This window comes from Xyrauchen texanus, chromosome 25 (assembly GCF_025860055.1).
Source record: "Xyrauchen texanus isolate HMW12.3.18 chromosome 25, RBS_HiC_50CHRs, whole genome shotgun sequence".
NCBI classification, from domain to species: Eukaryota; Metazoa; Chordata; class Actinopteri; order Cypriniformes; family Catostomidae; genus Xyrauchen; species Xyrauchen texanus.
Window position 1 is genome coordinate 40,582,535 of NC_068300.1, and position 27,269 is coordinate 40,609,803.

General features: G+C 39.7%; 2 protein-coding genes across 2 annotated transcripts in view; both read left to right on the forward strand.

Annotated features, from left to right (window-relative positions):
- LOC127619008 (PRA1 family protein 3-like) overlaps window positions 1-2,563 on the forward strand; it is a 32,616-nt gene extending 30,053 nt beyond the window's left edge. Inside the window, exon 3 of the mRNA XM_052091738.1 lies at window positions 1,608-2,563. Within this exon, the coding sequence (XP_051947698.1) occupies window positions 1,608-1,783 (176 nt within the window). The 3' untranslated portion in view covers window positions 1,784-2,563. The remainder of the gene's footprint in view (window positions 1-1,607) is intronic.
- A 2,054-nt stretch (window positions 2,564-4,617) lies between these two features.
- Window positions 4,618-16,652, forward strand: LOC127618998 (serine/arginine-rich splicing factor 6-like). Its single transcript, XM_052091715.1, has 6 exons — window positions 4,618-4,832; window positions 5,712-5,884; window positions 8,501-8,616; window positions 8,868-9,070; window positions 15,753-15,830; window positions 15,909-16,652. Exons 1-6 carry the CDS (start codon window positions 4,726-4,728, stop codon window positions 16,330-16,332), a joined length of 1,101 nt encoding a protein of 366 aa, XP_051947675.1. The 5' UTR covers window positions 4,618-4,725; the 3' UTR covers window positions 16,333-16,652.
- Window positions 16,653-27,269: the final 10,617 nt, after the last annotated feature.

A 27,269-nucleotide genomic window follows, 5' to 3' on the forward strand; every position in this document is an offset into this window, starting at 1 on the left:
ACACACAAGGGAGCTGAACAGGGACTGGATCTAAAGCACAAAGAGTTTGAAGATCATTTGCTGTCGGCTTGAGCCGTACGTCTCTCTTCTCCGTCTCAAGTGACTTTGCCTGTTTAGTGCGCCCACGGCGATTTGCATCTCGTACTGGCGCAATGCTATCATTCATGTTCATCTGTTGTAATGTCAAGGATATTTTGTTGCGGAGCTTTCATTATTGAGACATACTCATGAAAGGCATGTAATTTTCTCCCGCAGGCAGGAAAATTAGACCTAGCGGCCTCTGAGTCTTTCTCTGGTGTTACCACCTTTTGGGGTGCTTGCTTAAATGGGCTGTACCATGAATTTGCAATCTGGCTACCAAGGTCTCTGCCCAGGAAATTGTCAGGTCTACGGACGGCCCGGTGTCTGTGGAGTAACATCCCTGGCTACATTTTTCTGGAATTCGATTCTCACATTCCCTGCCATGATGGGAAAGAGAAAGTGACCTCTGTAACACATGATGGTTTCACCTTGTTTTTACTATTGTTGACAGCATTCCAGAAGACTGCCATGTCACAAAACAGAAATTTAAGGTGCCTTCATGTCACATACCAGCCCTCTTTCCACGGCGTCACGAGCCAGGAACAAATTTATGTCTTGCTGTTGTAAGTTACGTGTCAGGAGACCGCTGTGTTGCAAAACAACGACATAAGACATAATGGGCTTTTTTTTTCTTCCCTTGACCCTCTAGAAGGCCTGGGCAGAAAATAAAAAAACACCCATGTTCCCAATACAGCCCTCTTGCTTTAACCGGTGTTGCAAACTGGAAACTGGTTGGTGGCATGAAGGTCACTTTCAGTGCCTGTTTTACTGTTTTTGGTGACTTGTCTGAATACTGATGCTTGCTTCAGGCCTGAAGAAGGTCCGCTAAAGTGTCTCTCTCGCTCTCTGCTGTCGACGAGCCGGGAAAAATAACATTGTCAGGTTTCAACAGTGAAACTACTGTGACCATCATGGCATGAAGCGAACGGCAACAAACAAAGTTTTCAAACCCCCTTTTGGTTGGTTGTGACATAAAACTACACACAAAAATTCCAGTTTCAACCGAAAAACACAGTTATGCTGTACAACCGCCCCTGGACCCCTGTGGTCACCAGTCTCTGGACTTTTATACGGATGCGTAGCTTGGTCTTCGGGTGATCTTCAGCTGGAAACTGAACAGTTGTACACTGCTATGTGTCAGTTTTGCTCTCAGAGGTTCCATGTCTCCTCACCAAAGATGCGATATGTAGTGTACTGGCCTGCAGAAAGGATTCTACAGCCTCTATTTTCTGGTAGCGTCAAGGACAGTGGGCTATGGCCTATACTGGTTTTAAGATACATGAATCAGACACTCAAGTAGTCTGTGCTCGTGTTCTGTCTCCATGCAATCTAGAAGCTAATAAAATAATTTCAACTATTTCAATATAAGTATTTTATGTCCAAGTAATTTATACATTTGGTAAGTAGCCATGTAAGAAGATAATGTACTGCCATTATGGTAGAATAAACCCTTCAAATTGCCTTAACATTAAACAATTTTTCATTTTATAGTGCAAACTCAGTGGATTCTCTGTTTTACCCCACAGTGATCCTGATCCACGCTTCACTGAGACTCCGCAGTATGAAGAACAAGTTGGAGAACAAGATTGAAGGTGTTGGCCTAAAGAAGACTCCCATGGGAGTCATACTGGATCTCCTGGATCAACAAGAAGAGAAAATCAACAAAATCCAAGATTTCTTGGAGAGTAAAATAAAAGATTGAACATGGGAAGCATGTCAACAAATTATGTTTATTTTTACTCAAACTGTGTTTATCCAATTGTATTGTTCATTGTTGTTTTTTATTAGTTTCTTTGTCTATTTTATGGTGTTTTTCATAAGAGACATTTGTTTGACAAGTAAATGTAAAAGGAAATTTCTTTTGAATATTAAAGTATGCCAATATTCTTTAAACATCCATCTTTATCACATCATATCACCATGAAGTAGGTAAGATGAACATTTTAAAATGCTGTTTTTATTTCTGCTATAAACCATTAAAATTGTCTACCGAACTGTATTTGCTGCCTATCAAGACAAATTATGCAAACTCATGTCTCATTTCCTTGTGTACACAACGTTTTGACATTTTGTCTCTTTTGGTTTTCAAAGAGAATTAATTTGCATGGATGTTTATGCTGTGTAAAGCTCAATTAAATCTATATAGACACAATGACTAAAAGCACTTTGACATATTTATAAATTTGTCATTTGTAGATTTGGTTATTGATGTATTTTTAATCTAATAGCAAAGGCGATCATCATTCTTCTATTTCACATTTATAATAGCAATTACAGCTTCAAACACAGTTGATCTGTTATTGCTTACATTTATTAATAGACAATGTTGTGCAAACCTGGATGTGTGTGTGTGTGTGAATATGATTTGCAGATAAATAAAAAAAAATGCTGACACATCCTCTGCTCGAACAAATCTTGACATGAATTTGATTTCAATGCACAATACCTCTTTGTTTAATAAAGTGAATTGTGGAAAGTTTGGACATGTTTCCAGTATGTACACAGAAATCAGACCTTTCAATCATCCAGTCTTTTTTTTCTATTCTTCTGGAACTTTCATGCAGAATGCTTCCTCTAAAGAAATAATCTTGGGTAGTTCTGCACTCACTGTTTGTATTGTACTCCGTAATATTACAATTTGGTGAAGTATATTCCCAACAAGTTCTCCTTTAGCTGCACTGAAACATTTTGTTGTTGTTGGTTTTAGATAATTACATTTTGGACATCGGTTTCACACATGAGTTTCCTTAATATAAAATGTAAATGTGTGCTTTATTCAAATATTTTGTGTTGAATATACCCAAAGGAATTGAGTTAAACTCAAATTTGATTACCCAAATAACATTTTACTACGAGCCAGCAACAATATATATTAGCATATAATATTTTTTTTTTCTTTAACAAATATGGTGCTGCTGAGGATTTATGCTGATCCTCAATCAGCCTTTATGCTGATGATCCCTCAGATTTGCCTCATGTCCAAGCAAAACACATTTTTAAATTCAGCATGGGAAACTACTTCTTCTTCTTCTTGTTTAATGGCGATTAACTCCTAAGGAGCATTATCGCCACCTACTGTACTGGATAGCAAATGAACCTTGGGTGATAAGTCTGAAGTTTAAAACTGTTTCCTCTTCCTTCCTACCAATGGACCATTGACTAAATATCTATATCATCCCACACACATCACCAGTATTTATAGTACCTGCAAGAGAAGCTTCATTGAGTTTCATCCGGCGCTGCGTGTTCAGCTCCTCCGTCCACACTCAGCCCCCATGGCGGGTTCAACTTTACAGACATATTATATTCTAAAACCCAAACCTGAATCATATATAAACGCAATTAGTGCTCTATATATCTGTCTGTTCAATAAACCTTTTCCTAGAATATCCTCATTCTTCATTCTATCCTCTCCATTTTCCAAATGACTGAATAATACACCCCGAAAAATATTATACTTACTACAAATAAATAAAACATGACATACATTTTCAGATACACCACACACATCACATAATCCATTCTCATGTAACCCCATAATTGCCAGTGTTGAGTTTAACCCTGTATGTCCCAGTCTTAACCTAGACAGCAATACCTCTACTTTCCTATTTCCAAAGCATGGGAAACTACCCATATCCTCAGTCTAACCATTAGCTCCATGCTTATCCACAATGGTAACCTCCAAAAAAATCCACCAATACAGAAACTTCTCTAAACGGTCTCCTACTTCTTTAATTTTGTGTATAAATACATTAAAATAACACTTAATTAAAAAATGTACTCTCCCAATCCTGTCCCATGCAAAGCATGCTGGGTAATGCAAGTTCCCTGCCCGGCTTCAGCAATGCTTTGATGCAACAAATATTATTCACATTGTTCCAACAAAACTGGATTAAGTAAACAGATGGATTGTGCATAATAAAATTAAATTAAGACCAAATGCTAAAGAAATGTGTTGGATTAACTAATTGTAATTAAGTAAATTGAGCAAGCTGTAAAAATTATGTTGAGTGGACACAATCCATTTGAAGTCTGAATCCATTTAATAATTTCATACCAATGTATTCATTTCACTTTTTTGAGTTGAATTTTACTTTGAATGTAATACAATATGATTATGTTCTCATCTCAAACATAAATGTATTACGTTGATTTTAAGTGTACTGGTTTAGTATTTTCAGTAGAGCTGCTTTCAGTAGAGTTTCCATCTCAAACAAGACTTCAAATGACCTAATTGAGGATTGCTAGTTCGATCACTTGTTTTATTTGCTGACATTATTTCTGCAGGTAATAGCAAATAATGCAATTACCTGCATGGTAATTGCATTATTACACATGGTTGCTTAGATAATTTAGAAATGGATAGATTATTTACATGTGTGGACTAAAAGTGGAGTCTGTTTGGGTGCAGTCTCGTCACATTTTAACTTTTTGTTTAATTTCCCATTCAGCTCATGAAAACACGCTGCGTGATCATGAGAAGGATTACCTCAAGGGTGGGGGCTTTTATTTAGCAAGGTAGGCGTTTATTTTGAAAGTAAAGAGCTTCCGGTTGAAAAGAGAACAAAAGCCAATCGTGTCTGTTTTCATGTGCTGTATTGAATGTAATCGACGTTACGGCTGCTGATTTAAGACTACATCAACATGCCTCGAGTTTACATCGGACGATTGAGTTATCATGTCCGTGAGAAAGACATCCAGAGGTTTTTCAGCGGCTATGGGAAGCTGCTGGAGGTGGATCTGAAAAATGGGTGAGTTCATGCAAATCTAGAGCACGCTTCCATTATCATGAACGGAGCTTGAAAGTGTGTGGTGCATTTGTGTTATATAATCACTGATTTCCAGTAACTCATCCACGCTGCTTAATGCGGTGTCTGCTTTTATCGTAAACTGAATTGTAGGTTAGATTCAAGATCTAAACGTTACTTTGTTATCTTGTGATGCGAGCAAAACTAACGGGCCTCTTTGGAAAACTGATGTGCATGTGTTGCAGTCTTCGGTAATATTGAACTAGATTCGGCAGGTAAATACAGTTTTGTCATAAGGAGTCATTTTAAGCAGTTAATTGTTTATAAGCAAGTACTTTGCTGATACACGCCACGTTTGCAATTTCTAGCGCCTCCATTTCTCAACAGAAGAAACAGGATTGGTAGAATTGAAATCTACATTTGCCCAGGATCCTGAATTGGGCGGTGCTTAGTGGGGGCGGAAGTTATCTTGATTTTGTCAGATGGCTTCACTGTTCGGCCGAAAAAAAATGTGAATTCAAGTAATTTTAGTGGGAAAGAACGGAGCCCTTTTGCAATTTTATATTTCATTCTCTCTTTTTAACTTCCTGGCGAAGGCATGACGTTTTTGTAATCACCAAGGGAACTAAATGAATTTAAGCCATGCATTAGTATTACTGCTTATACTACCTATTTTATCATTCTAATTACCGACTGTCTATTTGGTTATGGAGTAATCTGATTTGTCATTAGTTTTGACGTTGGGCCTTGAACCTACAACTTTACGATTATCAGATATTTAACCACTACACCACACTACCCCCATAAGAGTTTAAGTGGCTTTGCAATAAATCAAACATTGCTTTCTAACCTGGTCATGTTCAATGTTGCTTCTCTGTGTAGGTATGGATTTGTTGAGTTTGAAGACACGCGTGATGCAGATGATGCAGTCTATGAACTGAATGGAAAAGAGCTGTGTGGAGAGCGAGTCATGGTCGAGCACGCCAGGGGTCCTCGCCGAGACCGTGATAGCTATGAACGAGGGGGTTATTATGGAGGTGGCAGTGGTGGCCGCAGTAAGTGCCGTCATTTCAGTTATGTAATGAGGTGTGAAATGGCACAACTTTTTGTCATAGTTGTACAAAGTTAATGTTAATGATGGCTGATCATTCCTTTGATTATTATTAAGAAAGTGATTGGCTTTAATACACTAATTGAAATTCTTTGCCATTGTTTTTATTTTTGTACACCTAGATTTCTTACAGATAATTACAAGCATAAATCATCATATAATTGAAAATAACTTGCTGCTCATTGTCCAAGTTCCCCCAGGCCTAATACTGCTTTCAAAATTCAAGACTTTCTCTCTTTCTAAATAGTTCATCAGTTTAAACATATTTGATTTCAAATGATTTTTTACATATTAAAGTTTCCTGTATCTGCATTTAAGTCAAACACCTTGCTGGTGAGCTGCAACTTGGGCAACTGAAAAAGTTATAAAAATACACAGCATTTTCCTAAAATGTATTAATTTTTTTGGTAAAGAAACCTAATCTGAAGTGACATTTATAATTAAAGGTGCAATATGTAACAATGTTCATGTAATATTTGCCCTTTTTTTTGCCAATGTGTGAATGGTTGTAACGCAACTTAAAAAATGAGTCCTTCCTAGGTTGCCTGTTAAAGCTTGTAGACCGATTTTCATGCGAAGGGAGTGGGTCTGTTTTGCCGGAAAAATTCAAAGGATGTGACATTTATGCGTGCTCCCGAGGGTCTTGCCTTCGAATAGCTTCTCTTCTGCTATTCAACAGCGACACTAAGATAAAGTTAACTAGTGTTGCAGACTGCCTAGAGATGGAATCCAGCAAACATCTGGCTCCCTGCGCAACAAACTCTGGAGTATTCACACAAAAAAAACATTTATCTACTGAATCCCATCTGGCTAAGTGGGGACATGATCGTGGTTGAGTGAAAACTTGAGTGAACATCGGCAGGGCATTTCATTCCTGGAGGGAATTTTGTTTAGTTTTGGATATCAAAACTGACCCCGAATTGACATTCTTATTGGGCAGGTAAGCTTGCATAACTGCAAAGCATGTGAAATATAGTACCATAAGGATTGATCTGTGTAATTTTAGCTAAACAACAATATCATGTGTAATGAATGCTAGACAATGTTCAAGATAACGTAACTTGGCAATACAGAAATATATACATTATATTATTATAAAACAATAGCAGTTGTAATGGAATCAAGTCAATACTGAATTGTCAACATATTTATAATGTACAGTCTATTTTATAAACGGCTACTGTCATCCACCAAATTTAGCTAACCGCAATTGATAAAGCTGGCTAGCTCGCTAATGCTGACATAGGCTGTGGTATAAATTCAGTTAATGTGTCATAAAAAAAAGAAAAGTGATTACTTCAAACTACAGTCTTGCATAGTCTGACCTAATTTGTTTTAGCCCTGTTCCATCACTGGAGAGTGAAATATATTATACAGTCACAAAGTTTGTAGTAAAACAATCATAACTGTAATTTTAATTATGCTACCTCATCTGTTAGCACGTATATGAATCATGTTGTCTCTATGTTACATCATTGTTTTGGCCACATGCACGAGCAATGGGTAGCTGGCTGCAGTTCACTTAATGGCCACAGGTGTCATTTAATAACAAAGGTTTCTGAATCTTACATACTGCACCTTTAAGACTGTTTTGAATTTATTATAGTTTGAGTCATTCTATAAAAAAAATTACTTTGAAACTTTTAGCCTTGTCAAGTGGGTTGCCAATTCTCCTTTAGGATTTCATATTCACTTTTCACCATTTGAGTTAACATACAACCGTTTTAATGTTGCATATTGTAGATTGTAAGTCACGGAATTAGACTTTGTTCTTTCTTTTAATCTATTGGAGTGTTTTCTTTCTGTGTGTTGGCGGTATTTGGCATGATTGTGCTCCTTTTCCCACATTTGTTTTTTTACTCTTTTATTAGATATCATAGCCCGGTGGAAAGCATCAAAGTCCATGTATAAGTTTAATTTGTTTTTTCACAATAACAAAGTCCTTGATGTTTCAATTTGAAAGAGTCCAGTGAGGGCTGAGGCTGTGGTTCAGATGACTACCTGACGGGTTTGGCCTTGGCCTCTTCACCTTACAATGTGTGTGTGACCTTTGCCCCTTGATGCTTTGGCTGACCTAACCGGAAGCCAAGATGACCTCAGCCTTTTGCCAATAGACCAGGGGTGATGGTGAGGATGCCACTAGTTATTGCTATGTTGTCCATATGGAAAGCCTCTTGCCAAGATGTAATATAAAACTGAAATGGAGACATTGGGTTACACTAGCATTTCTTGAAGGGCAAGTCAGAGATGTCCATTCAAGGGTGTGTGAACCTAAACATTAAAGATTTAAATGTAATCAAAAAATTATTTTTGCCCTGAATGAACCGAGAATGAGTGTCTTAAGCTTTACGAGTGCCTTAACAGTTACTGTCTCTTATCCAAATAGTATTGTCTTTTCTGGGTGGCAGCAAACGACTCTTGAGACTGAACAGGTTGGCAATAAGCAACGGAGGGCAAATATGTCTTAGGTTCTAAAGTTAATGTCAGTGGCGTCCATCTGTCCTCTGTTTCTCAGTGTCCTAAAAAGATCTTTCTATACTCCATCCCCTCTCTTCTGAAGGTGGTTACAGCAGCAGAAGTCGCACTGGTAGGGACAAGTACGGCCCTCCTGTTCGCACGGAGTTCCGGCTTATTGTGGAGAATCTGTCTAGCCGCTGCAGCTGGCAGGACCTCAAGGTAAACATGGTAGAATACACATTAACATTGAATCCCAGTTTGCACACTTTCCACCTTACATAGTAGGGTCAGTTCCATTGTCATTAAAAATAGTTAAAAGTTTTAAAATACACACGTCTGGAAAAACTCCAGAAATAATATCACGGATGTCGTTCTGACACCTATTCAGTATTTTTAATCTTTTTAGAATTTTTAAATGCGATCTACCTGTTATGACAAAGGGTTCACAATCAAACTGGTTCTGTTTGCAGGATTTCATGAGACAGACAGGTGAGGTAACCTATGCAGATGCCCATAAGGAGCGTGCCAACGAGGGGGTCATTGAGTTCCGCTCGTATTCTGATATGCGGAGAGCTCTGGAAAAACTGGATGGAACGGATATCAATGGCAGGAAGATTCGTCTAGTTGAAGACAAGCCACGGCGTAGACGCTCCTCCTCTGGGAGCCGATCTCGGTAAGCTCTTGCTTATCAAATTTCCCTATGCAAATTTCACATGGGGGTTCAAGTTTTGTGAGCTTTAGCACATGAATTTGTGACATTGACCAAAACGAAACCGCTTGGTTTGGGCAGTGCTTTGTACATAATTACCCTGAATATTCACAGTGGACGAAGAAATAATTTTAGCAGTGTGTTTCTTTATAAATTCGCTTTCCCAGAGTTTAAAGTGCAACACAGAAAAAGAAGCTCCTCGGCAAGTCATTTTTGAGGGTTTCACACATGCTTAACATCAGCCTACTGCGGGTTGAGCTGTGAAATTCCAAAGGTAAATGTAACCAGCCTTAAGGCAGCATCCGAAAACCTGGTTATGTAGTGTGCGCACTCCTGCGACTCACAAGTCGCAGATGCTACGACGGATTTCAAAACTGCTTGAGTCATCAGGTTGAGAGACCGGTTATAAGCAACAGCCAATGAAATACAGAGAGAGTACAAGAGGAGAGCAAGGCATTGGAAATCAGGAGACAAAAAATAAACTCTCAAAAAAATGTTTTATCCCAAACTGTGGAAACTCATTACTTTCACATTCTGTGCAATAATGGGCTTGAGCCAGTCTTTCATGTTTGTTGACATCTCAATAGAGGTCGACTAGGGCTGGGCAATATGGCCAAAATTGTTATCACGATAATCTTTTTCATATTGATCGATATTTATCATGATAAACATTTACACATTGCACTTTCTTTTTTTCTTTTTTTCAAAGTTGATGGAAGAAAAGTAAAATATTAATTCTAAAGTCAAAATAGTCTCTACAAAACTGCACAGGGTGTCCAGAGACGGCAAAAGCAGTGGAGTCTGCAGGATCTTTTACCAAAATATAAAAATATTGTGTAGTTATTAATTGAAAATGAATGTTAAAGGATCATCTGTTTGTTCTGAAGCATAGTGACAGCAGTCCAGTATTTGTTGGAATATTTTTACATTGAAATATTTTTTTATATTTCTTTAGATTCAGATACCCAAGTATGGGGCATTTAAGCCCTTGTGACTGGAATGATGCTGAATGAGACTAGTCTACCAACTAGTAATTTTAGTCTTTCCTTATCCATTCCAGACATCTAATTAATTTTCACACAATTAGAACAGAAATAGATTTGTTTATTATTAAAGGCTCGTAACATGCTGATTAATAAAGATACATTTAGAAGGGGAAAACGTTATGGTCTAAAAGGTGCTTTGAAACCACGTTAACTCATGCGGCGCTTGTCTACACACATGCAGGGAAAAGAGGAAACGCGTGCAGAGCGGGACAGGACATAAATGATGCATGTTTGTTACAGAACAATATTCAAGATTACAGCGCAGAAAGATCAGAGCTGTTGTCCACATCACTGTTGTTCTGTCACGCTCTTTACTAGAGACTATGAGAGGGAAGTCATGAAGTTTGCGGTGCGGATGGAATCAATCCAGTGTCCGACGTAACCTAATTGTTAGCAAGGCAGCTAGCATTAGCAAGTTCATCCAGTCTGCCCCTATGTTACAACTGGCGCGTTGTGAGCGAAGCTGAGAGCGTTTAATTCATTTTGGATTTCGTCCGCCCCAGTGGAAACGCAGCCTGAGAAAGCCGAACTGCTTGTGTTTTAGCAACACGCAGTAAATATCGAAAATTCCTCAAAGCTTAACGTGGATTTTCTTTTATCGCGATATATCGTTTTATCGCCCAGCCCTAAGGTCGACCAATATAAATGCTGCTCGTACAATATTTAATACCGATCAGCCACAACATTAAAACTACCTGCCTAATACTGTGTAGGTCCCCCTTTTGCTGCCAAAACTGCTCTGACCCATCGAAGCATGGACTCCACAAGACCTCTGAAGGTGTCCTGTCGTATCTGGCACAAAGATGTTTCAGCAGATCCTTCAAGTCCTGTAAGTTGAGAGGTGGGGGCCTCCATGGATCGGACATGTTGGTCCAGCACATCCCATAAATGCTTAATCGGATTGAGATCTGGGGAATTTGGAAGCCAAGTCAACATTTTGAAATCTGTCATGTTCCTCAAACCATTCCTGAACAATTTTTGCAGTGTGGCAGGGTGCATTATCCTGCTGAAAGAGGCCACTGCCATCTGGGAATACCTTTTGCCATGAAGGGGTGTACGTGGTCTGCAACAGTCATAGAATGGTATCAATAACATTGCGAACTCTGTTCTACATTACAGAGAAATACTAAACCATAATAATGAGCCTTTAAAATATAATTTTTACAAGTGAGCCACAGCGACACCGGAAAAATTGATTCTGAATGTTTTGGAAAAACCAGCAAGAGACTGTCTGAACGTTTTATTAATTTATAGAGAGAAATGCACATTTTGGTAGCAAACAGACAATGATCTCTGGATCAATGATGGTAAGAGTGATTGCCAATAGCTGATACCTTTTGACCATGTAATGATGATATTTGGCTCGTTTTCCCATTAATCTATTAAATGATCAAATTAATATAACAAATAATTTGCCTGTAGACACCAAACACACATTTGAAGAAACTCTTTATTATAGTATTAAGTACAGATGACAGAAAGGCCGTATATGGGCATATATGACACGCTGATACAGAGGCACGCAGTCTCGTGGAACACTCATCTAAAGATCTCACACTTTGTTTCTGCTTTCCAATATTATTATTATTTTTTTGTGAGTGCTTCCAATGACCTCTGATATCTCTGCTCAGGAGATGCTTTGAATTCAGTTCACTTTATTTCCATGGAGCAGTTTATTGTGACCACAACTCTGCAGCCTGTAAAATAATACAAAAACACGTGTTTTTTGTACCTCGAACCATGATTTATATTTCAGTTATTGTCATTATAATAATATTTTTTTTACATATACAAATGAAGCAATAAAAACTATTATACAAGTAATTTTCCGCCTGCATGTTTAGAAGGATTCTTGCCGGATTCTTGGAAAGGTGGTTACGTGTATATATACATATATTATTTTGTCACTTTATTTATTTGCTTTTTCATTTGGCAAGCAATTTGAATTTAGAAAAGTGTTTGATTTCGCATTGAAAATTAAATTTTCAATGCAAAATCAATTTCTGATGTAATTGGATATATATATCGTGAAGGAGACATTGAATATCTCAATTTCTTTTTAATTAAATAATATCGTTTATGAATATCAACTCATTAAAATTCACCAAGAAAATGCTTAGAACTAAACAAAGTCCTTTTATTACTTTCTGCTATCAAAGCAACTGCAAGCTTTTTTTCTCTTCCATGTTTTCAATGTTTATTGTGCACACCTCCCGCTTTTTTACGTGGCAAACTCGTAAAATCGCCCCTCTGTGATGAATTCTGCAACTCGTCATGTGGAGGGCGATGCGGCGCTTGGCGCTGGCATTGAATGGAGCGTTGATGTTATTAAAACTCACTATTATTATTGTCTTTTTGGATAACAAATAATGCTCAGACTGAAGGAAGACTATAGATCTCAGGCATGAAAACCCCACACCTTTCTGGGTTTTTTTTTCAAAGTCTGCTACACCATGAGTCTGACAACTGGACACACTGCCAAATGAACTGCATGTCGGAAAGTAAGCCTGAGGTAAGCAAGTTAGCTTACAGTGTTAACTGTCCTGTCAGATACAGTGATGATGAATTTAATTATTTAACCCATTGTTATTAACCAATAATTTTAGCTAAGCTAATTATTCATTTATGGAGACGAGTGGCAGCAACCTGGATGTAATGTAGGTTAACAACAACAGGATAGAATGTGTTTGTATCTTTCTTGTTGCACGTTATCTATACGACATGTAAGATAATGCAAGCAGGAGCAAGCTCCTATCTGATGGCTTTTACAGAAATGAGCTTGACCTCTTTTTTTTTTTTTTTTTCACATGTTGAATACGATGCTGATAAATTAATAATGCACTCTATACTTTTTAAACGATCATGGCCAGAAAGATACTGATTTTAATTGTATTGGTCCGAATATAAGACAATGCTTTTTTTAACCCACATAATATGTCTGAAAAAGCACTCGTCACAGCCGCATGCATCCGGAGCAGAAATGCTCCCTCGCGAGGACTGTTAAACACCCACGGATACGGTTCTGTGCGCTCGTATTACGTACACGCGCCTGATTTGTTTTATGTGCACTATTATGGTACTAGGCAAACGCTATAAGAATGTATATTTACCCATAATTTGTAACATTCAATAGCTATTCAGACAAAGTACACCCTCCAATCCAGGGAGTAGATGGCAGTCAAGTTCTTCAGACGAGATGATGACAAATATGAGCAGGTGGGTCGCATACTCTACAAGAACATCCGTTCAGCAGGAACCACTAACAAGCAGCAGCAGAGTCTGCTTGAAAAGAACTCAATTGTGGCTGCAAAGGATCCAGTAGTGCTAAGAATCTCAAAGAGGCCGCTGAAGAGGAGAAGCGGGCAAAGCTGAGACCTGCTGCTAAAGAGAGAAAATGGGCCCTTGAGAGTCTGGTTCAGGCGAAAAATAAAAACAGACCCCCTCTTACGCTGCGTTTTTGTGGAATGACTTGCCACCACATTAAAATGGCCCCCATATTTTATGTGTTTTGTGTTTTAATATATTTTCTATTCATTCTTTGTTCAGCACTTTGGTAACCTTGTTGTTTTTTAAAATGTGCTATATAAGTCTCTTGGTTTATTTCGGTCATGAAGACTCAAAATGATTCACTGACTCACTCATAGCACAGAAGACGCTCATTTTATCACCACCTAGTGACATTTCCAGAAGGGGTCACTGAACTAATCAGTTAATAAAATTGAACAAATTTGTGAAACGTAAGCAAGCCTCACCAAAATACTCTAATTATAAAAATAAAGCTAATTCTGCACAATTGTAGACTTGAATCACTAAAATATCTGGAATTAGTACATTTAACTTATCCTTTAATAAAATTATCCCCAGAAAAAATTTCTGTGGACCAGTGATTGTCTTGCCTTTTTCACCCCTCATAAGTTTGCATCCTTGTGATTTGTTGTGGCATTGCAAGAAGAAATCTACATATTAGAAAAGCAAATTTGTTTTTAATTACCCATTAAGCACTCTTGACACCTAGCATACCTATGCGACTTAGTGGTGTGCTGTAGAATTTTAGTCGTAAAAGGTGCCGTGGCAGAAAAAAGTTTGGGAATTACTGTCATAGTGCATTGTGCTGCAATCTCTTCCCCAGGTAAATTACACGCATGTACCTGGCCGTCCACTGAATCTAAAAGAAAATGTGATTCATCAGACCAGGTCACCTTCTTCCATGGTCCAGTTCTGATGCTCGCGTGCCCATTGTAGGCGCTTTTGGCGGTGGACGGGGGTCAGCGTCTATGTAGCCCCATACGCAGAAAGCTGAGATGCACTGTGTTCCGACACCTTTATATCATGGCCAGCATACATTAGCTCTTCTGTGGGTTCGGACCACATGGGACCACCTTCGCTCCCCACGTCGTTTTGGAGATGCCCTCACCTGGTCGTCTATCAATCACAATTTGGCCCTTGTCAGAGTCGCTCAGATCCTTACGCTTGCCCATTTTTCCTACTCCCAACGCATGAAATAAAAAAACTGACCTTTCACTTGCTGCCTAATATGTCCCACCCCTTCACAGTTGCCATTAACAGGTGAAGTGAATATCATTAATTAGCTTGTTACAGTGGTTATAATGATGTGGCTAATCAGTATATTAGCCTATTTGCCCATGTTTACGTTATTGTGATTTGTATTGTAATACATTATAGATGATTGACAGAGTGAATGTTTTGTTTCCCTTGTGTTTTTGTGTGAGCTGGAAGAACAGACATTTAAAAATAAAAGTCCCCAGTTCATTTTGGTCAAATCCACTATCAGTTGACCTGGTTATCAACAATAACTGTGTGTGTGTGTGTGTGTGTGTGTGTGTGTGTGTGTGTGTGTGTTCCAGGTTTATAGTTTCAGTCAGGGTTGAATGGTCTTGTATTTGATGCATCGAGTCTGCAATCACTTGTTTAGTGTGCAAACCAACACGTCTGAAAACAAAAGACTGTCTGTTGCAGGACGGCTATTGCAAGTTGCGTAGTGTGTGTGCTTGGCTTAACTGAAATGGAACCTCGTAAGTGAATAAAAAAAAAACTCTTCAAAGGCTTCTCATGCAAAGCTCACTAGAAAGTAACATTAACTGTGTGTTTTGGGGTTTTCCAAAGGTCGTGTAAAACCTGAAAATATCAGGGCATTTTTTTTAACTGTGTTTTCCACGCCTGAAAGAATCATGGAAATTGGAAAAACTGAAAGTCAGAAAGAGAAAAAGAATGGAAATGTGTAGTTGACACATGTATGTTGTTCGTTCTGCTCTAAAATGTTTAATTTGCTATGCTAGCTATTGCTCCTGTGTAGAGAAAGTTGATTGCGATTTGATCTAAAGTAATTTTGAGTCAACTCTCTTCAGTGAATTGGTCAAACTGGTTTACAAAATGGTCTAAATTCTTTAGCAAATTTTTATAAATCCTTATACAGTAATCTAAAAGTCGTGGAAATGCATTGGTAAAAAAGGGTGGGAACCTTGGTTAACTTTACAATATGCATTGTGCTTGGGCCCGTCATCGCTTCTTTCAGCTATATTTCCACGTGTTTTTGTAGATGGTAACTATTTAAAGTTTTGCTACAATTTTTGTTTATTCAGGTCTCGTAGCCGACGTAACTCTCGTAGCAGAAGCCGTCGTAGCAGCCGTTCCAGGAGCAACTCGAGATCCCGTTCAAGGTACAAGGCATACCCAATATGTATTCAATCTGAATTGCATTATCTGGACCCTTATCAGTTTCTCATTCTCTCTTGTAGGTCTCGTTCTCACCGCTCCCATTCCAGATCGGGCCACAAGTCTCACTCCAAGTCTCCAAGCAAGTCTCGCTCACGCAATCGTAAATCCCACTCGCGTTCTCGCACCCACAAATCTCGCAGCCGATCGGCTAGCCACAAGTCTCGCTCTCAATCGGATGACCGCAAGTCCCGATCTAAGAGCAGTTCTAAAGTGAAGTCTGATCATGGGCGCTCTGAGAAGTCGGTCAGTAAGAAATCCAGGAGTAGGTCTGCTTCACCAATGGAGAATGGTGACAGGGAACGTGCCAAGTCTGTGTCTCGCTCTCCTACTCCTAAAGCAGATAAAAGCTATTCCAAGTCACCAGACCAGCGTTCACATTCTCACTCTAAGTCAGGCTCGCATTCTAAATCCCGCTCCCGTTCCAGATCTGCTTCCCAAGACTAGCATCAAGTTCGACTAGACGCAAGGTCCTTAGCATTACATCAGGTTTAATTTGTTTAAGTGATCATTTAGTGTGCTGCATGTCCTTGTTTTTATAAACTATGATCCTCTGTTCCCATTGATGCCGAAAAAAAGCCTCTTGGTTATGAAATTACTGTCTACAGCATCTTTCGGCTAATAAAATATATAATATGAAATGCTAACTATTACACCATGTAAAACCATGACCTTATTATAAATGTTCCTTTTCCTGTAACAATTTTTTTAAGTCATTGCAAACAGTCTTTTCTTTTTTATTAAAATTTGCTCATTGATCTACTGGTGTTACGTTCTGACCATGTCTATTTTCACACTAAATAAATGGTCCTGGTGTAGAAAAGTCTAAATGGTTATTTTTCATCTATGAAGACCATGTGCTAGATGCAGAATTATGTGCATGTTGAAAGTGCAGACTTATCTAGAACTGAAAAAATAAACATATAATTTAATTATATTTTTAGTGATAACATTAAACTATCGAAATAGAAACAGTTGATCTGTTTAGACAATTCTACAAAGAAGTCTTCCATTTCCTGTTACAAATATGGGTGCAGAATATGCAGGGGACGTTCACATACTCCATATTCAATTGATATTCGCATACATTGCGTAAAGGACCATTTGAAAATTATACCCGCTGCCCCAAAATGTTGGTGGTATCGGAAAGTTCATTCAATTGACTTCATTTTTGTAGTAGGCTGCCAGTGCATCACTGGTTTTCTACAGAAGAGGTTTAGCCAGCATGGGCAATTGTACAAATGGATTCCCTTCAGAAAAGAAAATTCCAAAAACCAATTCTACTAATGTTATTTTCACATTTCAAAGTTTGTCCTAGGTTCCCAGTGCATACATAGACTGACAGACTACAGGTGAGATTTTCCCATTATGTCTAATTACAAATGCAGTATTCAATTATTTTAGAAACACATTCACAATGCGCTTTTGCGACAACTTTTGTTACATTGATTCACGTATGTAACTGGTCTGATCTGTTACCACACATTGATGGCATTTGAAATTCCCAAATTGCTGGAGTAAAAACATTTTAAGTTCCTTTATTTTACTCCGAAACAAATAAAAAGAGTTAAGTTTAATTAGAAGAACTCCAAAAGCAATCATATTAGATTACAAATGTAATCCAAGAAATTGTTACTGACTAATTTTACCAGATTACAATTCAGAAGTAATCTACCAAGCACTGTATTCCTTTACATTTATTCATTTAGCAGACGCTTTTATCCAAAGCGAATTACAAAATGAGGAAGGATACAACATAAGCGATTCATCCTAAGGAGATGTTTCAGTTGCATCAGAAAAGTACTATCCAAAACAGATTAATGTGCAACAAGAATTATTTCCTGCTCACTAAAAAGACATGTCTTTAGCTGTTTTTTAAAGACTGAGTGAGTCTGCTTCACGGATCGAGTTGTGAAGGTCATTCCACCAACAAGGTACAGTGAAACCGTTAGTCGAATGGTACTCTGGAGCAGTGCCGATTTCTCAGGACCAGCAACTCCTCTGCTGGCGTAACATGCCTAATAAATATTTTGTCATTCTCATTTATCTTTTTGCCTATGTATTTTCAATCGCTTTACACTCATAATTAATCTACAAACGAATAGCCAAAAACTAAAAGTTTATCCAATCAGAATTTATTCCCAAAGCCATGCTCCTCCGAAGCAGCACGTGAGTCTGAGCTCGACCGTGTCAGGATTCAGAATTTCTTCAGAATCCCTCAACAGTGCAAATTAATTGGCATCTAAATTCAGATTCATCAGCCAATCAGATTGATTTATTTGTTCTTGTGGGTGTGGTCTTTAGGATATGTCCCAGTCCAGGCCTTCTAGTTGCCGTTGAGTGACGCAATCACACTTTAAGTTATGTATGTAATTTGAAAGCGAAGAGTGCGAGATGCTGAGTTGGCTGTCATCACTGCTGTTATTGCCATTGATAAAGAGATCATTATAAATGTAAAAACCTGAGATGTTCTGCATGATGGTGCGATTGATTAATTAAATGGGAAAGGAGGGCTGATTTTCACTTCGAGCAAATTGTTAAGTGCTTTTTGCATTGTTATAGAGGTAGAGTAGAGGTAGATTTGTAGAGGTCTATTTGCGTATGCAGGGAGGCCTGCAATGAGAGCGTTACAGAAGTCCAGTCTAAATATGACAAGTGATTGAAAAAGGAGTTGTGTGGCGTGTTCAGAGGGCAAGGGTCTTATCTTCCTGATATTGTGGAGTCCAAATCTAAGTGATCGGGCTGTTTCCGAAATTAAGTTGGATTTCGATGGTTACCCCTAGATTTCTGACCATTTTGGATGGTGTTATTGTAGATGAACTCAGCTTAACATAAAAAAAACAAAACAATTATCTTTAGACTCTAATCTCTGTCTTGGATGGTTCTATTCTGACGCTGTTCAAACTTAGTAATGTAGCACTTTTTGTACAATTTCCTTAAGATTAATCACTTATGATGTAGCCGTCCTCATTTGTAAGTCACTTTGTATAAAAGCGTCTGCCAAATACAGGGGCATAGTCTCTGGGGGATTAATCCTGATAAAAGTCGTTCCGGCAAAGTTCTGGGACTGCAAAATTTGTTCATTCACACTGCAAGATCTTTCCCGTAATCTTTGGTTGTATTCACACACATCCCGGGACAATCCTGTAAAGACAAAAGTGACATCACATTGTGACGTCTAATGTACAGCCCGCATTTTCTTCCTCTTGTAAACAAATAAATTGCGTACAACTAAACGAACGGTTAATTTCATAATTGCCGCATAGCTCCCTGATCCCGGTGAGATTTGCAGGATAGCCAATTTTATTGATTTTATTCCGTCAGTTGTACTTTTATAAATAGCTCATTAGATAATTTTTGTTTTGTTCCATGTTAATTGTTTTTGTGTTATTGGTTGCTGTTTGACACTGTGGTTGTGTGATAGTTTAGAAACTTATATCACTAAATTCTGCAAAATAAGGTGTTTTTGTCCTTTATAGTGGTAAGAAAATAAATGTATGAACAAACAGTTGGCCTATCAGAAGGTTGCAAATGCTGTGGCTAGTTAGTTTACCTAAAAAGCTATATTGAGTCATTACAAAACTGGTAAAAGTGTACTGTATCTGGTTGTGTTTCTTATGTAAGGGGGTCTATAATGAGCAGCACATTAGATCATGATATGAACATACCAAATTGCCCTCTGTTCTGTTTTACGGATGTGTTACTGGCATTCCGACTGGGTGATAAAAACGATCGAACACTGTTATACAATCTAATTTGCATGTTGGCTGCCCCATTTCAACGATGTTCTGTCCTCCACGGTACAAGCCAAAATGCACAATCTTCTCACAAAGAATGCGGTAGAGGTGCTTTCATATGAATTAATAAGCCTGCTGTGCGAATGTGTAGCAAGTCCTCACGGGTGTGTTAGAGCTGGTGTTTACTACGATTGAGCACAATCTGTGCTGGTGTTGCGTACAAAGATCTTTTTGGAGAAATGTCCTCTGGTTTGATGAAAGAAAGATTTTAATGTTTAGCTATAATGACCATTGTTATGTTTGGAGGAAAAAAGAGTGAGGCAGCATCATGTTGTGGGGGTGCTTTGCTGCAGGAGGGACTGGTGCACATCACAAATGGATGGCATCATGAGGAAGGAAAATTATGTGGAAATATTGAAGCAACATCTCAAGATATCAGCCAGGAAGTTAAAGCTTGGTCACAAATGGGTCTTGGCATTGGACAATGACCCTAAGCATACCTCCAAAGATGTGGCAAAATGGCTTAAGGACAAAGTCAAGGTATTAGAGTGTCCATCACTAAATCCTGACCTCAATCCGATAGAACATTTGTGGGCAGAACTCAAAAAGTGTGTGCAAGCAAGGAGGCCTACAAACTTGACTCAGTTACACTAGTTCTGTCTGGAGGAATGGGTCAAAAGTCCGCAGATGGGAGTTTTACTTACACAAACATGTTCTGAGGGCCGAAGTAAATATGATTGGTTCACAAAGATAACCAAACAAAACATAGAGGAGGCAACCTCTGTTGGAGTGAAAAAAAGACAAAATCTAATCTGTGGTTTGTTCAGTAATTAGCCATCACTGAGGTTTTCTTCCAGGAAAACTGTACTGTGAGCAATATTAATCCCAGTAGTTAGTATTACTGGTGTAGGGTAATGCTACAACTCTCGGGGCAGGAAAACTGTGCTGTATTAATCCCAGTGGTTAGTATTACTTTTGTAGGGTAATGCTGCTCTTGGGGCAGGAATACTGTGCTGTATTATTCCCAGTGGTTAGTATTACTGGTGTAGGGTAATGCTGCTGCTCTCAGGGCAGGAAAACAGTGCTGTAGCCATTATTCATTCCAGTGGTTAGTATTACTGGTTTAGGGTAATGCTGCTGCTCTTGGGGCAGAAATACTGTGCTGTATTAATCCTAGTGATTAGTATTACTGATGTAGGTTAATTCTGCTGCTCTCTCGGCAGGAATACTGTGCTGTAGGCATTATTAATTCCAGTAGTTAGTATTTCTGGTTTAGGGTAATGCTGCTGCTCTCGGGGCAGGAAAACTGTGCTGTAGGTATATCATTCCAGTAGTTAGTATTACTGGTTTAGGGTAGTACTGCTGATCTTGGGGCAGGCATACTGTGCTGTAAGCATTATTAATTCCAGTGGTTAGTATTACTGGTGTATGGTAATGCTGCTGCTCTTGGGGCAGGAAAACTGTGATGTAGGAAATATTAATCCCAGTGGTTAGTATTACTGGTGTAGGGTAATGCTGCTGCTATTGGGGCAGGAAAACTGTGCTGTATTAATCCCACTGGTTAGTATTACTGGTGTAGGGTAATGCTGCTGCTCTTGGGCAGGAAAAATATGCTGTATTAATCCCAGTGGTAAGTATTACTGGTGTAGGTTAATCCTGCTGCTGTTGGGGCAGGAATACTGTGCTGTATTAATCCCAGTGGTTAGTATTACTGGTGTAGGGTAATGCTGCTGCTCTCAGGGCAGGAAAACAGTGCTGTAGGCATTACTAATCCCAGCGGTTAGTATTACTGGTGTAGGGTAATGCTGCTTCTCTTGGGGCAGGAAAACTGTGCTGTAGGCATTATTAATCCCAGTGGTTAGTATTACTGGTGTAGGGTAATGATGCTGTTCTTGGGGCACGAACACTGTGCTGTATTAATTCCAGTGGTTAGTATTACTGGTTTAGGGTAATGCTGCTGCTCTCGGGGCAGGAAAACTGTGCTGTAGGTATTTCATTCCAGTTGTTAGTATTAATGGTTTAGGGTAGTACTGCTGATCTTGGGGCAGGCATACTGTGTTGTAAGCATTATTCATTCCAGTGGTTAGTATTACTGGTGTAGGGTAATGCTGCTGCTCTTGGGGCAGGAAAACTGTGATGTAGGCAATATTAATCCCAGTGGTTAGTATTACTGGTGTAGGGTAATGCTGCTGCTCTTGGGGCAGGAAAACTGTGCTGTATTAATTCCAGTGGTAAGTATTACTGGTGTAGGGTAATGCTGCTGTTCTCAGGGCTGGAATACTGTGCTGTATTAATCCCACTGGTTAGTATTACTGGTGTAGGGTAATGCTGATGCTCTTGGGCAGGAAAAATATGATGTATTAATCCCAGTGGTAAGTATTACTGGTGTAGGGTAATCCTGCTGCTGTTGGGGCAGGAATACTGTGCTGTATTAATCCCAGTGGTTAGTATTACTGGTGTAGGGTAATGCTGCTGCTCTCAGGGAAGGAATACTGGGCTGTATTAATCCCACTGGTTAGTATTACTGGTGTAGTGTAATGCTGCTGCTCTTGGGCAGGAAAACTGTGATGTATTAATCCCAGTGGTTAGTATTACTGGTGTAGGGTAATCCTGCTGCTGTTGGGGCAGCAATACTGTGCCTTATTAATCCCAGTGGTTAGTATTACTGGTGTAGGGTAATGCTGCTTCTCATGGAGACGGAATACTGTGCTGTAAGCATTATTCATTTCAGTGGTTAGTATTACTGGTGTAGGGTAATGCTCCTTCTCATGGAGACGGAATACTGTGCTGTAAGCATTATTCATTTCAGTGGTTAGTATTACTGGTGTAGGGTAATGCTGCTGTTCTCAGGGCAGGAAAACAGTGCTCTAGGCATTATTAATCCCAATGGTTAGTATTGCTGGTGTAGGGTAATGCTGCTGCTCTTGGGGCAGGAAAACAGTGCTCTAGGCATTATTAATCCCACTGGTTAGTATTGCTGGTGTAGGTTAATGCTGCAGCTCTTGGGGCAAGAATACTGTGCTGTATTAATCCCAGTGTTTAGTATTACTGATGCAGGGTAATTCTGCTGTTCTCAGGGCAGGAAAACAGTGCTGTAGGCATTATTAAACCCAGTGGTTAGTATTACTGGTGTAGGGTAATGCTGCTGCTCTTGGGGCAGGAAAACTGTGCTGTTTTAATTCCAGTGGTTAGTATTACTGGTGTAGGGTAATGCTGCTTCTCTTGGGGCAGGAATACTGTGCTGTATTAATCCCAGTGGTTAGTATTACTGGTTTAGGGTAATGCTGCTACTCTTGGGCAGGAAAACTGTGCTGTATTAATCCCACTGGTTAGTATTACTGGTGTAGGGTAATGCTGCTGCTCTTGGAGCAGGAAAACTGTGCTGCATTAATCCCTGTGGTTAGTATTACTGATGTACATTCTGCTGCTCTCTGGGCAGGATAACTGTGCTGTAGGCATTATTCATTCCAGTGGTTAGTATTTCTGGTTTAGGGTAATGCTGCTGCTCTCGGGTCAGGAAAACTGTGCTGTAGGCATTAATTCATTCCAGTTTTTAGTATTACTGGTTTAGGGTAATGCTGCTGCTCTTGGGGCAGGAATACTGTGCTGTAGGCATTATTAATTCCAGTGGTTAGTATTACTGGTGTAGGGTAATGCTGCTGCTCTTGGGGCAAGAAAGCTGTGCTGTATTAATTCCAGTGGTTAGTATTACTGGTGAAGGGTAATGCTTCTGCTCTCGGGGCAGGAAAACTGTGCTGTATTAATCCCAGTGGTTAGTATTACTGGTTTAGGGTAATGCTGCTACTCTTGGGCAGGAAAACTGTGTTGTATTAATCCCACTGGTTAGTATTACTGGTGTAGGGTAATGCTGCTGCTCTTGGGGCAGGAAAACTGTGCTTTATTAATTCCAGTGGTTAGTTTTACTGGTGTATTGTAATGCTGCTGCTCTCAGGGAAGGAATACTGGGCTGTATTAATCCCACTGGTTAGTATTACTGGTGTAGGGTAATGCTGCTACTCTTGGGCAGGGAAACTGTGCTGTATTAATCCCACTGGTTAGTATTACTGGTGTAGGGTAATCCTAATGCTGTTGGGGCAGCAGTACTGTGCTGTATTAATCCCAGTGGTTAGTATTACTGGTGTAGGGTAATGCTGCTGCTCTCAGGGCAGGAAAACAGTGCTGTAGGCATTACTAATCCCAGTGGTTAGTATTACTGGTGTAGGGTAATGCTGCTGTTCTTGGGGCACGAATACTGTGCTGTATTATTCCCAGTGGTTAGTATTACTGGTGTAGGGTAATGCTGCTGCTCTCAGGGAAGGAATACTTGGCTGTATTAATCCCAGTGGTTAGTATTACTGGTGTAGGGTAATGCTGCTGCTCTCAGGGCAGGAAAACAGTGCTGTAAGCATTACTAATCCCAGTGGTTAGTATTACTGGTTAAGGGTAATGCTTCTGCTCTCGGGGCAGGAAAACTGTGCTGTATTAATCCCAGTGGTTAGTATTACTGGTTTTGGGTAATGCTGCTACTCTTGGGCAGGAAAACTGTGCTCTATTAATCCCTCTGGTTCGTATTACTGGTGTAGGGTAATACTGCTGATCTTGTGGCAGTAAAACTGTGCTGTATTAATCCCACTGGTTAGTATTACTGCTGTAGGGTAATCCTGCTGCTGTTGGGGCAGCAATACTGTGCTGTATTAATCCCAGTGGTTAGTATTACTGGTGTAGGGTAATGCTGCTTTTCTTGGAGCAGGAAAGCTGTGATGTAGGCATTATTAATCCCAGTGGTTAGTATTAAGGTGTAGGGTAATGCTGCTGCTCTTGGGGCAGGAATACTGTGCTGTATTAATTCCAGTGGTTAGTATTACTAGTGTAGGGTAATGCTGCTGCTCTCAGGGCAGGAAAACTGTGCTGTATTAATTCCAGTGGTTAGTATTACTGGTGTAGGGTAATGCTACATCTCTCGGGGCAAGAAAATTGTGCAGTATTAATCCCAGTTGTTAGTATTACTTTTGTAGGGTAATGATGCTGCTCTTGGGGCACGAACACTGTGCTGCATTAATCCCAGTGGTTAGTATTACTGATGTACATTCTGCTGCTCTCTGGGCAGGAAAACTGTGCTGTAGGCATTATTCATTCCAGTGGTTAGTATTTCTAGTTTAGGGTAATGCTGCTGCTCTTGGGGCAGGTAAACTGTGCTGTAGGCATTAATTTATTCCAGTTTTTAGTATTACTGGTGTAGGGTAAAGCTGCTGCTCTAGGGGCAGGAATACTGTGCTGTAAGCATTATTAATTCCAGTGGTTGTTTTTACTGGTGTAGGGTAATGCTGCTAATCTTGGGGCAGGAAAACTGTGCTGTATTAATCCCAATGGTTAGTATTACTGGTTTAGGGTAATGCTGCTACTCTTGGGCAGGAAAACTGTGCTGTATTAAGCCCACTGGTTAGTATTACTGGTGTAGGGTAATGCTGCTGCTCTTGGGGCAGGAAAACTGTGCTTTATTAATTCCAGTGGTTAGTATTACTGGTGTATTGTAATGCTGCTGCTCTCAAGGAAGGAATACTGGGCTGTATTAATCCCAGTGGTTAGTATTACTGGTGTAGGGTAATCCTGCTGCTGTTGGTTCAGCAATACTGGGCTGTATTAATCCCAGTGGTTAGTATTACTGGTGTAGGGTAATGCTGCTGCTCTCAGGGCAGGAAACAGTGCTGTAGGCATTACTATTCCCAGTGGTTAGTATTACTGGTGTAGTGTAATGCTGCTGCTCTCAGGGCAGGAATACTGGGCTGTATTAATCCCACTGGTTAGTATTACTGGTGTAGGGTAATGCTGCTGTTCTCAGGTCAGGAAAACTGTGCTGTATGAATCCCAGTGGTTAGTATTACTGGTTTTGGGTAATGCTGCTACTCTTGGACTGGAAAACTGTGCTGTATTAATCCCACCGGTTAGTATTACTGGTGTAGGGTAATGCTGCTGCTCTTGTGGCAGTAAAACTGTGCTGTATTAATTCCAGAGGTTAGTATTACTGGTGTAGGGTAATGCTGCTGCTCTCAGGGAAGGAATACTGGGCTGTATTAATCCCACTGGTTAGTATTACTGGTGTAGGGTAATGCTGCTGCTCTTGGGCAGCAAAACTGTGATGTATTTATCCCAGTGGTTAGTGTTACTGGTGTAGGGTAATCCTGCTGCTGTTGGGGCAGCAATACTGTGCTGTATTAATCCCAGTGGTTAGTATTACTGGTGTAGGGTAATTCTGCTGCTCTTGGGGCAGGAATACTGTGCTGTAAGCATTATTAATTCCAGTGGTTAGTATTACTGGTGTAGGGTAATGCTTAAGCTCTTGGGGCAGGAATATTGTGCTGTATTAATTCCAGTGGTTAGTATTACTGGTGTAGGGTAATGCTGCTTTTCTTGGGGCATGAAAACTGTGATGTAGGCATTATTAATCCCAGTGGTTAGTATTAAGGTGTAGGGTAATGCTGCTGCTCTTGGGGCAGGAATACTGTGCTGTATTAATTCCAGTGGTTAGTATTACTAGTGTAGGGTAATGATGCTGCTCTTGGGGCATGAACACTGTGCTGCATTAATCCCAGTGGTTAGTATTACTGATGTATATTCTGCTGCTCTCTGGGCAGGAAAACTGTGCTGTAGGCATTATTTATTCCAGTTTTTAGTATTACTGGTTTAGGGTAATGCTGCTGCTCTTGGGGCAGGAATACTGTGCTGTAGGCATTATTAATTCCAGTGGTTAGTATTACTAATGTAGGGTAATGCTGCTGCTCTTGAGCAGGAAATTTGTGATGTATTAATCCCAGTGGTTAGCATTACTGGTGTAGGGTAATCCTGCTGCTGTTGGGGCAGCAATACTGTGCCTTATTAATCCCAGTGGTTAGTATTACTGGTGTAGGGTAATGCTGCTGCTCTTGGGGCAGGAATACTGTGCTGTAAGCATTATTCATTTCAGTGGTTAGTATTACTGGTGTAGGGTAATGCTTCAGCTGTTGGGGCAGGAATACTGTGCTGTAGGCATTATTATTTCCAGTGGTTATTATTACAGGGTAATGCTTCTGCTCTTGGGCAGGAAAACTGTGATGTATTAATCCCAGTGGTTAGTATTACTGGTGTAGGGTAATCCTGCTGCTGTTGGGGCAGGAATACTGTGCTGTAAGCATTATTAATTTCAGTGGTTAGTATTACTGGTGTAGGGTAATGCTGCAGCTCTTGCGGCAGGAATACTGTGCTGTATTAATCCCAGTGTTTAGTATTACTGGTGTAGTGTAATGCTGCTTTTCGGGGCAGGAAAACAGCGCTCTAGGAATTATTAATCCCAGTGGTTAGTATTACTGGTGTAGGGTAATGCTGCTGCTCTTGGGGCAGGAAAACTGTGCTGTTTTAATTCCACTGTTTAGTATTACTGGTGTAGGGTACTGCTGCTTCTCTTGGGGCAGGAAAACTGTGCTTTATTAATTCCAGTGGTTAGTATTACTGGTTTAGGTTAATGCTGCAGCTCCTGGGTCAGGAATTCTGTGCTGTATTAATCCCAGTGTTTAGTATTACTGGTGTAGGGTAATGCTGCTGTTCTCAGGGCAGGAAAACAGTGCTGTAGGCATTATTAAACCCAGTGGTTAGTATTACTGGTGTAGGGTAATG